This window comes from Nesoenas mayeri (assembly GCF_963082525.1).
Source record: "Nesoenas mayeri genome assembly, chromosome: 20".
NCBI lineage: Eukaryota > Metazoa > Chordata > Aves > Columbiformes > Columbidae > Nesoenas > Nesoenas mayeri.
In genome coordinates, this window is record NC_137569.1 from 7,095,227 (window position 1) to 7,115,316 (window position 20,090).

Here is a 20,090-nt window from a genome sequence, read left to right on the forward strand (position 1 = left end):
CCAGCCGCAGGGCTGGCTTTTACCTTCATCTCTACCCCACAACGTTCCACCAGTGAACTGCTAAAGAGGCTCTTAAATACTGAACTACAAAAAGGTTTTGACCCAATTCCTGTCTCAAAAGCTACCCCGGAGCAACATTGCCCAAAACATTTTTAGTACTCTTAGAGAGCAAGATTTATAATATTTTGGAAAAAAAAAAATCTCCCTTAATTCATAACCATTAACAGACAAAATACAGATGCAAGTGGAGTCACCAGTTTTGTTTACCAGAATCTAATACGCTGCTTGTGGCCTAAGCATCACCCCAGGAGATCCCAACACATTCATCTCCTGGACTACAAACAAGTTAAAAACCCATAGCTAGTTTAAGAACAGCAAAATCTGAGTCTAAACAAGACAACCACATGTGTGAAGAGTAAGCCTATCCTCTCAAATTTAAGAGGAACATGGAGTTTCAACTATATCTCTTTTTACCTATTACAATATAATTGTTACCTAGAATAATCCATAGCATTGAGACTGACAGAAAGCAACGAGTTGAACTGCGCTCCAAATACCCTGTGTGGCTCCTTATTTATATTTCCTAGCAGTTCTGAGACACACCGGTGGGCAAAGCTTGCATGAATGCCATCTTTTCCGGGACTTGCTTTTTCCAACCTCTGCTTTTCCACCAGCTGTCTCAAGACTACAAGATTATATAAAAGATTAACAAAAAAGGATCCACGAGACATTTTATTCAACTCATCATCTGAGATATTGGAGCAGTTCTGACTCCAGACAAGTTTTTTTCCCTAGTACCCCAAGCCACTTGATAACCATTTAAAGTGTTTGTGGGGGTAGATTTTTTAGAACTACCTATTTAGACAAACCAGCAAGATTCAAACCTGGTCATCTGAACACCCAGTCTTTGGGGGAAAAGCCATCAAAATGTAGTCTCAGCCTGCAAATGTACCCACACACAGGCGCATTCCCAAAACCTAACAGGCAAAATGCATTATGCATTATGCAACATGTTGCATTTCTTACAATTCAAACAAGACTGGAGACAATAGCATCTCAGATTAAAAAACCTTTTGCCATTGAAATAGGGACTCACATGTTCAACCATCTTGTAGTTGTTTTATCCAAGAATAAAAAAAAAATAATTCAAACCAAAAGGTTGGTTTTGTTCCCTGTAAAGTTTCCTGTATAGTTTCCTGTATCAAATACTTGGAAATAAAAAAAAAAAAAAAGCTTTATAAATCACTTTAAACAAGTATGCATGGTCTTGTTAACTGTAGTTGACAGGAAATCATTTCCAGTTTTAGTTATTTTGGCTCCACTGGATCAATATTTTCATTACCAGCACAATAAATTCCCTTACTGGGAAAGACACTGGTAACCTGGAAGTGTCTTGGATTAGACTGCGATTTCATAAAGTGCTTGTATCCAAACCCATAGAGCTGTCAACAAGTGTCCTTTCTGCAATGGGGAAGGAGAGAGTCCCCAGTGTGGAACTTCACTCAGGTCAGGCTCTCCCAGTTGGCGCTGGGTTTTGGCACAGACACTCGTTACCCTCCGAGGCGCTGACCCTCTCCCCAGGCAAATCCACCCGGTCGCTCTTCTGGCAAGGGATTGTAATTAGGATCATCCTCCGGGGTATCAAATATTGCTTTCCTGGAAAACAATATATATATATATATATATATATAATTTTTTAATTTTAGAAAGCATGTTTCACAATAAGACCGAGACTGCTCAAATTCTGCCCATGTACAGCACGCTCCCTCAACAGCAGTGATTTATACCCAAGTCACATGTGCTGTTCAACCAGGAGCCATCTGGAAGAATTATGTGCCTACACCAACCCAGACTGACAAGATTCAGCTGAAAGTTAAAAATTCCATCTCCAGTGTAAGCAGAATTTCCTACAGCTAGCATGTTCTCCCAGGACAGGACAAGGGAGCTAACAATGAGTGGGATATTGAAAAACTCTTCATATTTTGAGATGGGGACAAAGTAAGAGTCGAATACAAGCAGTATGGTCTCCATCTCGCAGGCAGTGAAAGGCAGACTTGAGATCTGCATTTGGGACAACATTAGAGGCTTTAGTTTCCTATTTATTACAGAAATTATGCTTAACCCTGTAGGTTATTTTATCACTCTCTCTAAATCAGTTTTAGAGGTTCTATCTCTGTAGATTTTTTTTTAATCCACAAACAAAAATATAGTAGATTCTTTCAAATCAACAAACAAATCACAGGCTGCATACGAGCTATTGTAGCCAAAATGTCTTAATTAAAAGTGTGTTTAACAAGACAGTTCTTAGAATAGCTAAAGGGCAATCCCTTTAGTACTCCTCACCAGAATGCCAGGACATTTCAGAGAACTTTTCAGAACAGGAAAAAAGAAGATACCAGGGGTATGACAGGACTACAGCTAACACATAACAGAAAATTAAAGTATCTGCAAAAAAAATCCAGAATTTTACACCCAGACAAGAATCACAAGCAGCCTTCCAAATACAGACAAGTAAGAGGATTTAAATGGCAGCCTGAAGGCAGCTGACACTTTGTTTCCAGAGGAAGGGAGTTACTGAAACAGCACATTGCTGAACAAGAATAATGTGTCAGTGTGAGATACTTGTCCAATCAAATAGGTACAACCCATCAATTAAGTTAAGCATAGGTCTGAATATGACATTTTCATTACCCAGGCTTCTGGAGGCCAGTTAAAATAAAACAAAACAAAAAAAAAAAGAGTCAGTTCAGCTTTAGACAATTCTAAGAGTCTCACAGAGCACCACAATTTGGTCTCAAGCTGCCTAATTTACCAGAGGTCCCTATGACTGATTATAAAGAGTTTTCCTCACAAGTACTTTTTCTACATCCGTTCCAGATGGGACGCTAATACTCACAGGACAGAAGGTGTTCTCAGAAGCCTTCCGCCACCAGGCTGGTTGGGAAAGACATCCTCTAAGAAAAAATATATATGTCCAACAGCAATGCCTAGCGTGTAAAGAAAAGTCAAATGGTGATTTTTCAGTTTTTCTCCTTTATAATACAGCTTTCAATTGCTTCACTAGAATTTTCAGAAAAAAAATCATCAAAACCAAATCAAACACATTGATTCTTTCACAGAAAATACAATTAGAGACATAGAAATACAAAAACCCATGAAGCATGCTGGCATCAGATGAAAGCCTTAACACTAGAAGACACAATACAACTGATTATCATCATTAAACATACCGATGTTATGCCCTTATTAGAGTTCAAAATATTCTAACGTAAGGTATTTTACTTCAATAGTCTGATGCCCACAATCAGATTATGTGCCCGGGCTGATTCCAAGCAATAAAAAGTCCAAGCAGCAGAAGCTCTTTCCATCCTTTTTACTGTACAAAATGTGCTATGGGGTTTAGAAATCAGAACAGCCTGGTATAAATGTACTGGATGAACTAATTCTACATAAAAGGCACTTAGCCCTTGGATTTTTCCGCATTTTGTGTTTCACGTAGAACACTGGCAGGAAAAGAACCTCGTGATTCTTGCAGTTGCTTACCCAGGAGATCCACGATGATGGAGTTCCCCAAAAGCAACGAAAAGCCCATCAGCACCCAGGGTAGAAACGGGGCTTGAAAGATGAGGAGACCAAAAAAGTTCATACGGACGTAGGGGTTCCTGCGGCTCCACACATACACCAGCATTATTGTGAACGCCTGACCCAAGAAAACCAAGTTCACAAACAGGCCAAAAAGCTGCGACAGTCAAAGAAAATAGTTCACCAAATAACTGTTGTGAGGTCAAGCATGAGAAGAATTTGACAGCTTGGCCTGTAATCCTACATTTTCCATACAGTTTTTATCTCTACTTTCTTATGTTCAAGTAAATTTAAACCTATCATTGAACAAATTCAATACTTACAGGTTCATGGTACCTGCAGCCTGAAAAATCCCTTTAAAGTATAATTTAGCATGAAAACATGAAACAACAGCATTTCTCTTAGACAGCCTGAGCTCGATTACACACCAGGGCAGTCCCATTTTATCCACTAATCTCATTTCCATAATCCTGTCAAGCAGTAAAAAGCCTGAACAAACAGCCCAGGATTGAACAGCAACAGTCACAAAGCATCCAAAACTACTTCCACAAACACCATTACTCCTCATACTAAAACCAAAATATTCTATCACCTAAGAATTAAGATAAACGTAACATCACGGTTTCCATTCTCATTCATGTATCTTTAGCTTTGCTAAAGCAGTTTGGAACACGAAAAGGATACAGTCATTAAAAGTCCTCCAAAAAGGAACATAAATACAAAATCTGCCGTCCGACCTCGGAAAGAGCCTTCTTCGAGCATGCGGCAGTAACGATATCTGAAGTCGCAGGTCAGGAAAATTCGATTGCAAAGAAGTTTAAAGCAGACAAGTTTTAATTACAGAAAAACTTATATGTAAATTTGTATCCATTACCTTAATCAATTGGGTCTTTTTGGGTGTCTCAGCTGAGAGGGTGACCCAGAAGCAAAATATATTACTTGGAACTTTCTCCGGCACGTCAGAACCAACCTGAAGGATGAGGCTTGTACGACAATGTCTTAACACCACAAAAATTAACGGCAAAAGTTTTGACAATTTAGGACAGAAATCCCACTGATGTCCCTTCATGACATCAGGGGAGTTTGCATTAATAAACTCCCAGGAACTTCCCAGCGGAACAGAATGGAACCTTTGCCTATATGCGACATATAGCAACATGTCTATACTCTGGAGCTCTGTTTTTCAAAGAAGGAAAAAAAACTTGATAAAGGATACAAAAAGATCATGTTAAACAAAAAATTAAAGCCAATTGGTCCAAAGAATAAGTAGTTTGTGATTAACCTCCATACCTGGAAATAAGACAAATCAAGGACTTTAAACATGACAGTTTATTTTTATTGCCAAAACAGAAAAGCAAGTAACAATGTAACTCAATGTCCTCTACGGGCAATGAATCTAAGACCTATACTAAGACACAGTTCTTGTTCCATCTCTTGGATGAGATGTTGTTTATTACAGAGTTGCACAAGCCTGGATGCTGGAATAAAGCCAGCACGCCAGAAATAAAAGTAACAGCCATTATATACAAAACCTTCTTACAGAGCCTGACATGGCAGGACAGGGCCCCACGGGGTCCAAGGAGCCTGAGAGAGCCTGAAAAAGACTGACAGGACTTGGCAGAGCCCAAAAGGTATTTTGCAGAATGATTATCATATTATTAATTTTGAATGCAATTCTAAGTACACTGGGAAGAAATAATAAATAACAAATATTCAAACCAGAATTCTTGACTGGCAATTGATCTCAGTGGAGCTCAATTTTTACCCATTACTAGAATCTAGGACCAGCCCCTCTCAGAACACAATCCCTCTCCAGAACCACAAGTCAACTCTGGAGCCCAGTCTAGAACCCTCAAGTGAGCCAGAACCTAATCTAGATCACAACCCAGAACTTCAAGTGACTTCTCCATCAAAACAGCTCCCAGTTACCAACAGGATTCACTCTTTTAAGTTGTAATGATTACAATATGATTGGCACTCTAGCTTTATAGTTTAAAATGTAACTTCAACGTTAAAAGTCACAGTCATTTGCGTCACTCAATTCTGAGAAGACAAGCACTTGCAAACTCAATGGCGTATTTAAAAGCCTCCCATGCTCCAGAAAACACTTACTTGAAAGTGCTTAAATATTAATTCAGGGTTGAAATACAGCTGAAAGGGTGTGATTAGCTCTAATTGCTGAAAAAGAGAATAGTGGATGCAATCAGTACAGCAAGAAATAGATAAATGTGCCCAACTAAACACCCTCTTTGTGACAGAAAGGGCAGCACTCAGTCAGCACTCTGGGCTCCCAAACACAAGCGAACGTTGATAACAGCGATAATGGGGCTGTAGAGATTACTTAATTGTGCTTTGCCCCTTTCCAGCCGGGCAGCCGGCAGGGGCTGGAGCGGCTGCTCTCCGGGGATCCCACCGCTCCGGGCCCTGAGTGGAAGAGGCCTGGCCCTGGGGCGGGCCCGAGGTCATCCCCCCCGACCCACCCCTCCCGCTCCTCTCCCCACATCTCGCCGCGTCCTGCCAGGCCCCACCGCCCCCGCCCACGGGCCGGGCCCCCAGCGGAAGTGCCTGGGCGGGGGCAGCGCGGCCGGGGCCGCACTCACCACGGCGGCGGTGGTGAGGACACAGGCCGTGGTGTAGGCCCGCGTAACGGGCGGCACCTGCAGGTACTCCTGCCGGAAGGTCTGGTACGCCATCTTAGCGCCCCCCCCGGCGCCGCTTCCGCTTCCGCCACGCGCGTGCGCCTGCGCGGAGCCAACGGGCGCCGGCAGCGCGCCCGTTTGCTCCCCTCGCTATCCCCGCCCCCTAAGGGCTGGAGCGCTTGATGATTGGGCGGTACGTTGATGCTCGCGGTCGCTGATTGGCTGTGGGCGGTGCCGCTCTCCTGAGGGAGTTCGAACGAAGCGGGAAGCCGCCGGAGGGAGAGCGGCGGTCGGTCCGGCTCGGCGGTCGCGGTGTGGGAGGCCGCGCCGGGTTCCCCTCAGCTCCGGCCTGCCCGCGGCCTGCGCTTCTCCTTCCCTCACCGAGTCTCCCCCGCCGCCATGTCGGTCGATCCCCGGGCCTACGAAGCGCAGTTCTTCGGCTTCACCCCGCAGACGTGCCTGCTGCGCATCTACATCGCGTTCCAGGACTACCTCTTCGAAATCATGCTGGTGGTGGAGAGCGTCATCCTGAAGAAGCTGGAGCGCCTTCCCGACTCTAAAATCACCCCCTTCCAGATCCGGAAAAGCACGGAGAACTTCCTTCTCTTCATGAGGCAGCAGTTTGATAAACTCTTCGGTACGATGGAAAAAGTGCTTCTGCAGCTGGTGTTAAACATCCCCAAGAACGTGCTTCTCCCCGAGGACAAGGCCCACGAGCAGTACCCGTACAGCCAGGAGCAGTTCCAGGCGCTGCAGGACGAGATCAAGCAGCTGCAGCAGCAGTACCGGGCCGAGGCGGCCGCTGGGCAGGCGCTGCGGGCAGAACTGGAGGAGCAGAAGGTGGTTCAGGCCGAGCTCGAGAAGGTTTTACAGTGGTTTGACGGGCTAGAGAACGTCTGTAGGGAGCACGGGACCGGCAACTTCAAAGAAAGCTTTGCGTTCTTGACACAGAACTCCAAGAAGCTGCGAGATGTGCTGAAAGACGTGGAAGAGAAAAACAAAAAAATACAGAGGTGTGATCAGTTGTTGTGATGGAAATTCTGTAAAGGCAGTAAAAATAATTTCAACGGGTTGCTTAAAATGATACAGGTTTATCTTTCTGGAAGCATCTGCCTTAATCCCTCACTCCTTTATTCCTGACAGGATCTAGACTAGAAGCTTCTGAATGGTCAGTTTACGCCTATTTTGCACCTCTCAAGAGAGGCAGGGAGAGGAAAAATCTGTAGAATGTAACTCTGAAACTGATGATTTGGAATAAATTTTGGGTTGGATAATCTGGCCATGAATGCACGTTCCTGACTTTATGAATGTCAACTCTGAACACAACGTAGCATTTGTTTATTGTAAGGTTATTTGTTTAAAAAAGATGCCTAAGTAAGACCTGTAGGAAGTGAAGTTCCAGACTGATACCAGTTCAGAGTTGGTGTTTCCAGCAATGTGGAGGTTGGGGCTCTGTGCCAGCTCCCCAGGCAGGTTCTGGTTAAGGCCGAGGTGCTGTTCACTGTGTTTTCAAACCCAACAACAAGGAAGTTCACAGAGAAGAGCGAGATGGTAACAGGGTTGTCATGGCTCTGATGAGAAATAGATCTGTTTGCATCAATAACGAATTTCAACCCAATTTCTGAAATATCTGGGTTATTTACCTCCACATGAGTTTGCAAGGAGGCAGCTTGTGTTTCCTTTAAGTGAGGAGCACAAGCTGCTCCAGAGACCAAGAGAACCCGCTGGAGGAAAAGAGCAACTCAGTCGCTTTGTTCTGCTTTAGCTTGTGGTGCTTTGTATATATATTTTGTTTTGATATTTTGTTGCCCGGTGTCCTTTTTCTACTAAATATCAAAGTTCATTTTACTTGTGTTTAATCAGATTTCCATGTACAAATGTTGTGAAGACTGACTGAAGTGCTCGAGTTCTTTGAATTCACTGAATTAAGCTTTTTCTATCTGCACTTCCTTCACCATACATCAGTCTGTCTGCATCTTTCTGTTTGCCTCAGCAGGTTTTGAGTCTACTGTACAGACCCATCATGAAATATAAATATTAATTTCTATTTTATTAAGATAGATGTTTGAAAGACATCAAACTTGTGAGTGATTTAGAAGTTACAGCAATAAAAATGTATTAAAAGCATAAAATATACTTTGTGATTCTTTCTTCACCGACTTCTCAAGACTCTATACAGAATCAGCTCGGCCAAACCAGAATCTTTAAACACCTGTTGCCTCGATGAGCGGCTGGAGACCTGGGAGAGTCGGTGGCCACGCGTGAAGTCCTCACAGAGGAAATTAATTTGGGATGTTGAGCACTAGACTTTGTAGTGAACTTTTGTCTGTGTGGGGGTCGGAGTTGAGAGGAGGGAAAAGTAGGGAATCAGGTAAAAATTATTTGTTTAGAAAACAACCTAGTGACTTAAAAGTTATTGAAGTCAAAAGGGTAGAAAAATGTCATAATACAGTGTCTGATGGAGATAATCTTATTGAAAAAGCGCATCTTCATTTTTTCCCTGTTAACGTCAGTCTGGAGGAGGGGTTGGGCGCAGTGGGGAAGGAGTCGGCACCGTGTCCCAGGGATGTCCCCAAAACACCCTCCAAACATTGGGTGTTCAGTTCCCATTGCAAAGGGAAAGAATAAATACAATTAAGAACTTTTTTGGCAGCGTTCACGGCCACTTTGAGCCAGGCAGGGCAGCCCTCGATGTATGTGCTGATTGATGGTGTAATTAGCAGCTGTTAATAAACTCACACCTGGTAGAATGCCGCTCCGGGGCCAGGGCAAGGAGGGTTACCACGTGCCTCCTCATTAAAAGCTTTAATTACAGGCAGGAAATGCTGGTGGCAGCCACACACTCTAATTGCTTCACCTCAGGCTGACGGTGGGTCAGCTCCCTCTGTCCCCAGGAGTGCCACTGCTGTCCCTGTCCCAGAGCGGAGCTGAAGGGACCAAGGGGGCAGGGAGAAGATGCTCATGTGACACCAGCCATTATAATGATGAAAAGTAAAACCAAAAAATGGTATGCCAAAAGATTTTCTGTCAGAGGTATTTTGGCTGGCCCAGACTAAGCAAGAGGCTCCCCTGTCCCGAAATACAGTCCTGAGAAGCCTCCACTGCCACAAAAAATAGAGGTGGACAGGCCATGTCTGAAGCCCGGGGAGCAAATACTTACCAGCACCCACACCCGCAGCTTCTAAAGGACATGCTGTCATCTAATATCAGGCCCAGCAGAAACATCTTCCCAGCTTTTATTGTAAATCATCATAGAGGACTTAACTTCAGCCTGGAAGAGGGGAAAGAATAAAAGCATCAAATGAACTAGAGAAATAACGTAAAGGCAAGATGGAGCCTTTGGAGCTCACATCCCTGGATGGATCCCACCAGGCAGTGATGCCCAAAACCAGACACTTTGGACCCGATGGCCACACACTTGCGACCACTCTGCTCTGATTATTTTTGTCCTCGTCCCCCGGCAGCTCCCCAGCACCTCCCAGCACCCCCTCTACCTGGGCAGCTGCAGCTCCTGCACACCAACTTTTGGGGATTTTATCACCTTTCATGTCACCGCAGAAAGGGAATTCACCTGCTGCTTTGTCTCACTTATACCTCCCAGGCTGTTATTACTCCTACTTACACAATTCAGAATATTATTCCCTCCTGCCACCTTAATTTCTAATAATTAGTATTTGGTATAATGCTACAGCAGAAACCAAGTCTTAATGACTGTTATAATAAGCACTAAATCATAATTTACTGCTCAAGAAATCCATTTTGAAACACAGCCCATTTAAAAGAAAATGAGGAGGAGTGGCTTGCAAACCATTTATCTGGCTGGAACAAACCCCAGATCGAGTCCCCCAGCAAGATTTGCACATGACCGTAAACCCTGGGGACATTTACTGGCCTGGGACACATCACTGACCATGTCCCAGGGCTGGACACAGGACGGTGGCAGCGACATGACCCATGACGGTGAGACCGGAATGCTACAGCCCTGGGGAGCAATTATGTGACTTCAATATTTTATTTACTCCCTGCCAAAACACTGGGGTATTAATCTACCCAGCGTGGGAGTGGGCAATAGCATTAATCCAACAAATGTGCTCATGCGTTAATGAGGCCTTGATGTCCCTGTTTGCACCCTCGAGCCTCTGCCTGTCCCTCCTACAGGGAGGTTTTTCCTTCCTTCCTTCCGTGGTGCTGGTTGCAGCGGGTTCAGCCCTGTTGCTATGGCGCTGGGGCACATCTGGGCATGTTTTTCTGAGCTTATCGCACAAACGACTTCTCTGATAGTGCAAAGCAACGCGGTTCCTCCCTCACCTGCTAAGGCTCAGCCAGTCAGGATCACTGCAGCACCGAACCACCTGGCCCCAAAGGGGGTTTGGGTTCTATAGTCACCAATTTGGTGTTGGTGTGCCAGAAACAAGCTAGAAAAGCCAAAGGAAAAAAACCCAAGAGGATAAGAAGTTTAAAGTGATGTTCAGTGGCTGCCTTGAGCCCACAGGAGATGGTGATGGAGCTTGTCCCCAACTTTCCAGCACCGAGTCAGCCCATAGCCATCGCAGCCACTGAGCCCCAAACACTTCTGCCGTGATTTTGGGAGAGATGGAGCCTCCGTCCTCATCGTCACCCCAGGGAGGGTCATTTCCTCAACAAAAATGCAAAGAATGGACTTGTTAGGAATGAACATCCCCAGGTGAGAAAGAGCTGCATGGCTTATAAAATTCAAGTAACCCCCCTCTCTTTCAATTAGAACTTTGCCTAAGTGATGCTCATCACTGTATGCCTCGGTACAAGTAACAGGGCCACAAAGTGCTTTTTGCTCAGAGTTTGCAAAATAAATAGCAGGTTTTGTCTTAGTGTGGTTTGCTGGGAAACACCAATTGTCATCTCCGTGTGCAGCCTGCTGCTGCAAACAGAACAGGAAAATGAACTGTTACATCCCAATGTGAAGCACAGATGTGTCTCTTTACCCTCCCGCGGCTGTTGGGGGAGATGCCAGGACCCACTCAGGGACATTTCTGTGACGGGATGTTTCTTGGCACATGACAACCGGCTCAGGGCACAAAGCAGCTCCTGCTTTCTTCAGGGATGGAGGAAAGGGAGGTGAGGGATTTCCTAAGCTATGCCCAACTCTTGGCGACTCTGCCAATACAGATAAAATAGCAAAGCTCATCTAAAAACAATGTGGGTCATCCAGTGAAACCGAGCATTCACCCCCCAGCGCATCCCCTCCCAACAGCAAACAGCCCAGCTCTGCTGGAAAAACACACATCAGGATATGATGCATCCAAGTTTCTTCTTGTTCCATTCAGTTTTGCTGCCTGGGCACAGATGAAGACCTGGGCCTGTGTGTGAGACCATTCCTGGCTGGAAAGGTTTTGGTCACCCCATTTCTGTCCCCTGACTGTGAAACCAAAAACATCAGCTCATGGTAAGCTGAGCCTGGTTTGCTGAACCGAAGAGGCTGAAAACTGTGACACCTGAGCGATGAGGATGCTTCCAATTTATATACCCACAAATTGAAAAGTGTGCTTAGCATTAGTGGTTATTTGGCTCAACGTGTGTCTGGGCAGAACATTAACGACAGGTGATGAGATAAAGCCTTCACTGTTTGTTTTTCTTTTTGGTATTATAAAAATGAGACAAGAGCAGTTGCCTCCACCTGCCTCACCTGGGGAAGGTCCCTGGAGCACAATGGGATCAGCCAGTTCTGCCCAGCAGATTTGCTGCGGTTTCCACAACCACACGGAGTTGGCTGTAGTCCAGCACAACCCCTTTTCAGAGCAAACAGCACGTTTCTTTGGAAAAAAAACGCAATTAAGGCAAGACAACTTAACAGGCCACATAACAGCAAGATGCTGTAACAGTTCGTGATGTGGAACCAAAGCATGGTGGGTCGCTGAGCCTCTCCACCCAGGGAAAAGCCCAACAGGGAAAGCGCAGGGAGAAAAGGAGCAGTGGAACCCTGTACGCGCCTCTTTGCTGCAGCCGAAAGGGCTTGAACAGCAGAGAGCATGCGAGAGCCAGCAACGCGCCAGGAACCGCGCTGACACCGACTGTCGTTTCCGTGGACTTTATTGCCATTTTTCTCTTCAGTTCCAGAGTACAAAACATGCAAAAAATAGCCTCTCTATTCATGGTACATATTTACAGTGTAACGGCCACGTGCCATTACAGTACTGAGTGCCTATACATCATGCTTGAATTATAGCAGAGTACATACAGAGTCATATATTTAACACCAAGTATAACAAGATACTTAAATACTAACAGAACAGGCCTATAAATCAGAAACAGCAGCAAAATTACGGCACAGAGGATCCAAATTATATCCCCAAAAGTTGATTTTTTTTTTTTAAATTTACACTGGGTTTTTTTGGAACACTTTGACCAATGGCTTGTGGTTACTGACTGGGGGCCTGGGCATCTGCCAGCAGTGACTCTGAGCGTAAATGGCCTTTTTCAGGAAGGGAAGGTGAACGGCAGGTCCCACAGGAGGCTGCATTCAGAATAACAGAGTTGTGGGGTAATTCAGGTTAATTCAAGTTGGGAGGGACCTGATCAGAGCACGGTCTTTTGTAGCAGCATCTGGGCCAGGCAAGAAATTCCTTTCACTGCTTCGCTCAGCAAACAACACCATAAATGTGCCCTGGTAAAGTGGAGAAGTTTGGTACCCAAAGTTATAGATACACACAAACCTGCACTATCTGCTTGCCAGTCTCCAGTATTCCTGCAACACAATCCTCCTTCCTTTTGATTTCTTTAACCTTATCGAGATCCCCATCCCCTCCATGGCCCTTCCTGCCATCACCATCTGACACAAAGCTGAGATTGCCCATCCTGAAGAAGGACCATCTTTTATTGTAGCAGAACACTAACACACAGCAGCCAGCAAAACACTGCACACATGGGCTTTACACATGGAAATCACTGATGAAGCTGCCCAGGATCGTAAATGAGACTAACTCACACAGCCAAGCTGCCCAGAGACAACACTGCAGAGATAAAAACCCTTGTTGCATTTGTTTTGCATCTCTCGCATTAGCTGCACTGTTGAAGCATAACTTGCCGTCATGCAACAGCTCCTTACGCACCACAGAGATGGGGAAAAACCTCCTCCAGCCCCTGCCACGGCGCTGCTGGCGGCTTCAGGATACAGAGCTGTGCTGAAGGAACGTCAAATTCCTCCCTCCAGCTCCTCCCTGTGAGTCTGGAAATAAATCAGGAATTAAACTCCATCCTGGGAGTAATTTCACTGACCTGCAGTTTGTTTTATGTGGAGCATCCACACCGCCCCCCTGCTAGGTTCCATTCAGATGTACACAAAATCAGCTTTCCCATGGCCCACCCCACCACTGCCCAACCATGGGCTGCTCCCACCTTCTGTGTTTCATTCCCCATGGATATTTTCTCCAGGGCAGCAAATGCTCTCTGGCATTTGTCAAACTGCTCTCCCTAGAGCCCCCAAACAAGCAGCTTGAGCTATCACACCATGCTGTGCAGAGCTATTTAGCTTCAGTGGGATTTTCTGGGCTTGCCAGACACCCCCCGTTTCCCAGATGTCCCCCCACAGAAGGATTTCTTTCAGTAGAAAGTACAATTTTGATAAAAGTAGATTTTGGGATAATCATAAAAAAATACCCGTTGCCTTCCAAAACTGAAGCAAACCTCAAGCTACCACTAAAGGAACATGACTTAGAGCTAATTTGTAAATGATCATTTGTGTTGTCACATTAATTGAGGCTGAGAACAGCATTCAGCAGCCGTGCCCTGCAGTTCCCACCCCTGAGGCATTACTAGAATAACCCCAACAACTCACTGAATTAGCCAAGTGTCTCTCCCTCCCTAAATTATTTGTACCATATATCAAAAATACAATAAATAACCCCACATTTGCAGTCTTGGAGCTCTTTCAGCACCACTCAAATATTGCTTAGACCTCAGAAGAATCACATAATCTTAGAACAGTTTGGGTTGGAAGGGACCTTCAAAGGCCATGGGGATGAGGATTACCGGTACTCCCTTTTCTCCCAGGGCTAAGGTGACTTCCCCAGACGTGTCCCCATCCACAGATCACCACCTAGTGCAGACTGGGGGCTCACCCAGCACCCCACAGCTGGCACAGCTCCACCACAGCCAGTTCTGGGGACAGCAGCTGGAGAAAGCCCATTTTTCCCACAAACAGGACAGTTTGCTCCTACCCTTTCCCTGGAGTGGCTGAACTCAGCCCTTGCTGCACAGCAGGACCTGGTGACACTCCAGTGCTTGGTCCCCAGCACAGACCAGTTTGCACCCAGAGAACATCCCTATCCCACATTTGCAGAGCCCCCCCAATGCTCTCAGGCTTGCTGAGTCCCCATCTCCATCCTCACTCCCTCCTACCAGGTGCTTAAATCTTCATCACAAGGCAACAGGTCCAAGCATGTGCCTGAAGCAGAAGCACAAGCTCTCGGAGGATGCTGAGCGCACAAACACAAGCAGGATTTTACCATCTGGATGCGAGTGATGCAGAGCACAAGCCCAGAGCTGTAACATGTACAGGATACAATCCCTTTGTCTGCTTTAAAAAAATTAAAGGTTTCCTTAATTAAATACATTAACTGCAATATTACTGCCTGATTTGCCAGTATTTACAGGTGAGATGTGGGGCAGAGCCCAGGCTGGTGACTGCTGCTGGGCAGCCCACTGATTGCTGCAGACTGATGAGTGGAGGCTGAAGGATGCGGATGGGGAGCAGAAGGCACCAGCAGCAAAGCCCAGTTAGGAAAACATTGGGATTCACCAAAATAGATGGCAGTAACCAGAATGGGAACACCAGCACACCACTCACTACCAGCAGTCCTCATAGACATATTCCCTCGCATGAAAAACTAGGGGACAAAGTCCCAAGCCCTCAGGATTAACCTAAAAAAAGACAGTAAGATGATTATGTAGGAACCAAATTTAATAGTGTCCTTTATTTAAGTACTATAAAATAAGAATCCAATCCCATTGGCTTCCCAGGGGCATGTTCAGACCCCATAAAGCTCAAGAGAAAATATTGACATGTATTTTGATAGATTGATGTCACTGGTTTTTAATCTCTGAGTGCAAGAGTGAAATTCCTGATAATACACACAGTCCATATAGTCAACAGCCACTGAAATAGCTGCATTTGCCCTTTTAAGTGCAATCTTTCACCTGCTGTAAAACTGTAGAGATGAAGCTTCTGAATCCCAAGTTTAGAACCAGTCTATGGATAAAATAGCAGCATCAGCACGTGCGTAAAAATTAGCCTTAAAATAAAAATTAAAGCCTGTAGCTTTCCTTAGTCTAAAAATCCTCCACCAACATTTTCCACCTGAGGGAACTCTCCCAGTTTGGGTCAGGAAATTGAAGTTTAAAAGCATCGGGTACATAATTTTAAAGATGAGTGAGGGAAAGGAAATCACCGTTAATTAAAATACGCCCCAAACCTGCCACTTCTTTTCAGCTTTGAGAGCTATGTCCATGCACACAGGAGCGGGCACAGCTGATGGGTGCAGCCCCATGTTTGGGAAGAGCAGATGTCCTTGGTGCACTGAGCCTTTCTGTGTGACAGCACATCCCAACACTCCCGAGCTCTACGACGTTCAAAGCCTCATTGCACATTACAGGGAACATCATGTAGTTCTATTTTATGACGCTGCCCTGACTAAAGCCATCGATGCTGGCAGGATTTACACTGTGCAAAACTGAGGGATAAAAGAAAAAAGGCATAGAGAGTGACAGTGCTCACTCCAGAATGAATCTCATCCTCATTTAACTGATTTCCATAGAAATTTTGCCGTCAGCTCCAATAGGAGCAGGATGTGTCTTGGGATACATAAGTGCTTTACCCATGCATTACATAAAACAGTTGTCCTATGAATATAAGGCCTGGCTCTGATGTATTATTTTTTTCCTGATGATTGAAATGGATAACGCAAAAAAGCAAGGAAAAAGCCTCTGGGGGAAACAACCCAGGAGACACCGTTTGGCTTGCTGCGTTACAAATAAAACCACATTCATCGGCCAAGACACCCAACTACAAAGCCCACACGTGAAGCACAAGTGGAGAGCAAGGCACAGGGGCAGGAGCACACGGACACCTCGCACGAGGAACGCAGCCGCCCTGGGGCCGAGCCGGCCGCGCTGCCGAGGACTCGCTCTTCTCCTCGCTGCTTCTCTGTTCCTCCTTCTGGGTTTGCTGGGTTGGTCCATTTTGGTATATATATATGTATTTTTTTCTTTACTTTGCAGGCCCCAGACTTGGCGATGAGGGCAGATGCGTGCCAGGCAACACCACGATGGGTACAACAGCAGCGGCACGTGAACGACCAGCCTGCGACAGCCGGGCAGCTTCAGGACGTAGCTTCATCTTCACACACATTGGGCAGCTCCGAGTCTCTGCCTCCTTCTCTGCTCCCTTGTTTTCTACACGAACGGCAAGGAAATAAAGAGATTATAGACACATAGCGATACAAGAAATAAACAGGGGATGTTTTTTTCCCGCCACAGACAACTCAGGGCAACAACATCAATACTAAGAGGGAATAGCAACAAACCAGCCCGTTGTGCTGCTGCCATGTAAACAGCTCAGCAACATCCCAGCTCGATGCACTGCAGTGCTGTGCAGCTTGTTCCTAAACACTTGCTTGGTTTTTTAGTATCTCCAGAGAAGGAGACTCCAAACCACTCTGAGCAGCCTGTTCCAGCGCTTCGTCACCCTCAAAGTAAAGTTTCTCCTCATTTTCAAATGGAACCTTCTGTGTTTCAGTCTGTGCCCGTTGCCCATTATTATGTTGTTGGGCAACACTGAAAAGAATGTGGCCCCATCCTCTTGACACCGTCCTTCTTGGTTTGGCAAAGCCAGGGCAGTGACCTACAGCAGGCCCGTGAATGATGTGCACCTAAAACGCCTGTTTCTCCATCATGAAGATGGGAAGATAACTACAGCGTAAAGGATGCTACCCATGAGGATCTGCATCTCCCAGGGTGTCCGACCTCGCTCACGCCAGCCTGGCCACAGGACAATCAGTTTGCATGGACAAGTGGGGAAGTGGGGATTTTGTCTGGGGTTATTGTCTGGCTGGGAACAAAATCACATCTCCTCCGGCCTCTGCTCCAGCAAAACCCTGTCATATATTTGACCTTGAACCCAGAGCGTGAACCATTTCCCTGCAGGGGAGGCTGAGCAATGGCCCCACCTTTGGTGCCTGTCATCACCCTCTTTAGATGATCTATCCCCCTGCGCAGGAGTAGAGGCTCCTGTCTCCAGCGCAGCTCAGCTCAGCTCCAGCCGCAGTGCCTGGCACAGCCTGCTCTGTGCCCGGGTGTGTTCTGTGCTCCCCCTGCCCCGAGCAGGTTCTGTCTCTCCCAGCCCCTTGCACCAGTGTGCGAAGGGTTCAAAACAACACAGGCTGACGTGACGGCTGTGCACAGTGGTGAATATCAGCTAAATTTGGGTTGCACACACCACAGCTGAGATCAAGGCATCAGCGCTCAGCAGTCTGCACAGGGCTCGTGCTGTGAGGCCTGAGGCTGAACACAAATCTCCATTAAATAACTCTTTTTAAGAAATAAGACTGTATTTCTGCTATGGTTTTTAAACCCCAGGTGAGCGAAGCCTGACCTGTGCAATTATCCAGGAGACCATACTGCTGTTACCTGCAGGAAGATCACAGCCATCGAGTATTTACAGTGTTTTGTGTCCAGCAAGGAAGGAGCCGCACAGCACTTCCCTTCGAAACACAGGGCAGGGATGGAATGGGACAATCTACAAAGAGCTGAATCACAGCATATACACACACGCGCTCCTGGCAAGTGCTTAATGCCCCCACTGAATCCCCATTAAATACCAATAACCTGGCTGGTGATGTCCCCTTCCTCTGCACTGAGGACATGGGCAAACTTTGGGGGAAAACTGACCATGGCTGGGCTGTGCAGTCACTCTCAAAATGTGTCTTGAAAGAAAAAGGGCCATTCCTCATTAGAGTTCTCTATGAAAAATGTAGCAGCTGGCAGCGGCACCAACTGTCACCGACATTGCCACATCGGTCCCCATCCTCCTCTGCCTGCCTCCTCTTGACTACTTTTGGAGAATCTCCGCAAACCCCTCCTCACCAGGAACAGGCAGCATCCCGGCTCCCGCTCATCCATCCATCTCGGAGCAGCAAACCAGGGCAGCCAGTGTCCCCGGAGCTGCTCCCGAAGGTATCGAGAAGCGGGTGGTCGTTCCCTGGTCTCTCACCGCAGCATCAGAGGCAGAAGCTCAGGGGAACGGTGGAGCAGCCGGAGCAGAGATGGCTCTGGCTCCATTTCTTTTGCATAACCACTAAATATTAAAGCTGAGCCCCAGTTCCAGATTTCAGCCTCAGCCTTTCCCAAATTCTGTAGCTATTCCTCTTGCAAACATGGGGCTGACCAGAAGCTCTTGCTAAAACCCAACTGTTTGGTTTTTCTCCCCTCCCTCTCCAAGGAAGGTTGAAATGCCAAAGAACCACAAATAATAATTAAAAAAACCATACACAGACGTTAGTGTCACACACACAGAATTACCGCAGTAAAATTGCTCCTACAGGAAGGAAGGATGGAGCCGAATGCTCTCACTACCACACAAATCACGCAGGCTGAGGAGAGGACACACATTTCTACAGCACCCAGGGGAGACACAAACACTGAATTACCTTAAAGATGGATGCAAATATACAGATGGGTTTAAGAGGAGCCTGTCCCTGAGAGCAAAACAACAAGACAAAGGAAGAAAATGATCATGAAGATGATGGCAGCAGGCAAAGGAGCTTGTATTTCTGTACCTAACGAGCCAGCGAACAGAGTGAAATGGAGGATGGAGCATCAGTCACGTTTACTTGCAGCCCGAAGGACAGGTGAGGACGGGCACTGGTACAAACCCACTCCAGCCCCTATGACTACGGAAAGCTCCAGGTGGCTCCCAGCACACTCCTGATGTCCAGTTGTGTTTTCCTGGACCGTGTAATTTGGCATCTCTGGGGGGTTTGTGTCCTATCATGGTGGTGTCACCATCATGGGCAGGGCTACACCAGCCTGGGGCCACCACCACAGGGTCCGGCAGGTCTTTGCCAGAGGAAAATCCTGAGCCACAGTGGGTGCCTCGGTCCTTAGTTAGACTAAGGTGATACCTACCTGCACTGTGGGGCTTGACTCTTCCCATGAGACACACAGTTCTCTCCTTACAGTGCAAATCAACGTGGCTTTTGGTTGAGTTTGACTCTGTTTTGGCAGCACTTGTGTGTTACCTACCTAAAATCTTCCTGGGACTGGAGGGACAGACACCAAGCACTAGCAGAGACCAAGGAGCTGCTTTAATGGAAACACTTGCCAACTTTAAACTGAGCCTGCAGCCGTTACTTTATCAAAGATCATGCTGTAAACCTGGCTGCCCTGGAGGGATCTCTGCAGCCTAGTTTTGAGCAGCCCTACGGCACCAAGCCCTGGGGCTTTCTCAGTGCAAAGCTGCCAGAGGCAGGCACCTCTCTGCTGCTTCAGGAGAAGCCGTTTCTACTTTGAGATGTTGATCTGCCACTTTTTTACCTCCCTCTCCCCCTGGCTTGCTTGTGCCTGGCCTACACGGACAGCATGGCTTGCTCTTTTTGGGAAGGCTGGAAACAGGGCAGGCTTTCTAAACCCAGACTGATCCCCCGTACAGGAGCTGACAACTACATTTCATCAACAGCAGCCATAATAGGAAAGTAAATTGGGTCTGTCAAAACACAGCAATTAATTTGATAGGTAGTAGTTGCAATAAATGAAAGTAATAAAATGTGGTGAAGCCAGCGCTGACTCAATTAGAAGAAATCTGGAGCAGGCAGAAGAAATGTAGCAAACACTGTGAAGAGA

The 20,090-nt window shown here is 46.3% G+C and overlaps 3 protein-coding genes across 3 annotated transcripts in view; 1 reads left to right on the plus strand and 2 right to left on the minus strand.

Annotated features, from left to right (window-relative positions):
* Positions 1-514: 514 nt before the first annotated feature.
* Positions 515-6,310, minus strand: DERL2 (derlin 2). The gene is made up of 7 exons (XM_080357272.1): positions 6,183-6,310; positions 5,695-5,760; positions 4,799-4,872; positions 4,267-4,360; positions 3,544-3,739; positions 2,897-2,987; positions 515-1,656 (listed from the first exon to the last, which is right to left on the minus strand). The coding sequence occupies exons 1-7, from the start codon at positions 6,273-6,275 to the stop codon at positions 1,551-1,553; spliced, it is 720 nt and encodes a 239-aa protein (XP_080213398.1). The 5' UTR covers positions 6,276-6,310; the 3' UTR covers positions 515-1,550.
* A 167-nt stretch (positions 6,311-6,477) lies between these two features.
* MIS12 (MIS12 kinetochore complex component) lies at positions 6,478-8,242 on the plus strand. Its single transcript, XM_080357302.1, has one exon. It carries the CDS (start codon positions 6,621-6,623, stop codon positions 7,251-7,253), a length of 633 nt encoding a protein of 210 aa, XP_080213428.1. The 5' UTR covers positions 6,478-6,620; the 3' UTR covers positions 7,254-8,242.
* An 8,331-nt stretch (positions 8,243-16,573) lies between these two features.
* Positions 16,574-20,090, minus strand: part of CAMKK1 (calcium/calmodulin dependent protein kinase kinase 1) — a gene marked incomplete at both ends in the record, with an annotated part of 43,219 nt that continues 39,702 nt past the window's right edge. Inside the window, 2 exons of the mRNA XM_080357364.1 lie at positions 16,574-16,646; positions 18,899-18,946. Of these exons, the coding sequence (XP_080213490.1) occupies positions 16,574-16,646; positions 18,899-18,946 (121 nt within the window). The remainder of the gene's footprint in view (positions 16,647-18,898; positions 18,947-20,090) is intronic.

Bases quoted from the DNA above. Each gene is read 5' to 3' on its own strand.
- DERL2 (XM_080357272.1), bottom strand. From the start codon at position 6,275: ATGGCGTACCAGACCTTCCGGCAGGAGTACCTGCAGGTGCCGCCCGTT. The intron at 2,988-3,543 runs GTAAGCAACTGC...TTTACACGCTAG, and splicing joins CATCATCGTGGATCTCCTGG to GCATTGCTGTTGGACATATA. The intron at 1,657-2,896 runs GTGAGTATTAGC...ATTGTTTTCCAG, and splicing joins CTGAGAACACCTTCTGTCCT to GAAAGCAATATTTGATACCC.
- MIS12 (XM_080357302.1), top strand. From the start codon at position 6,621: ATGTCGGTCGATCCCCGGGCCTACGAAGCGCAGTTCTTCGGCTTCACC.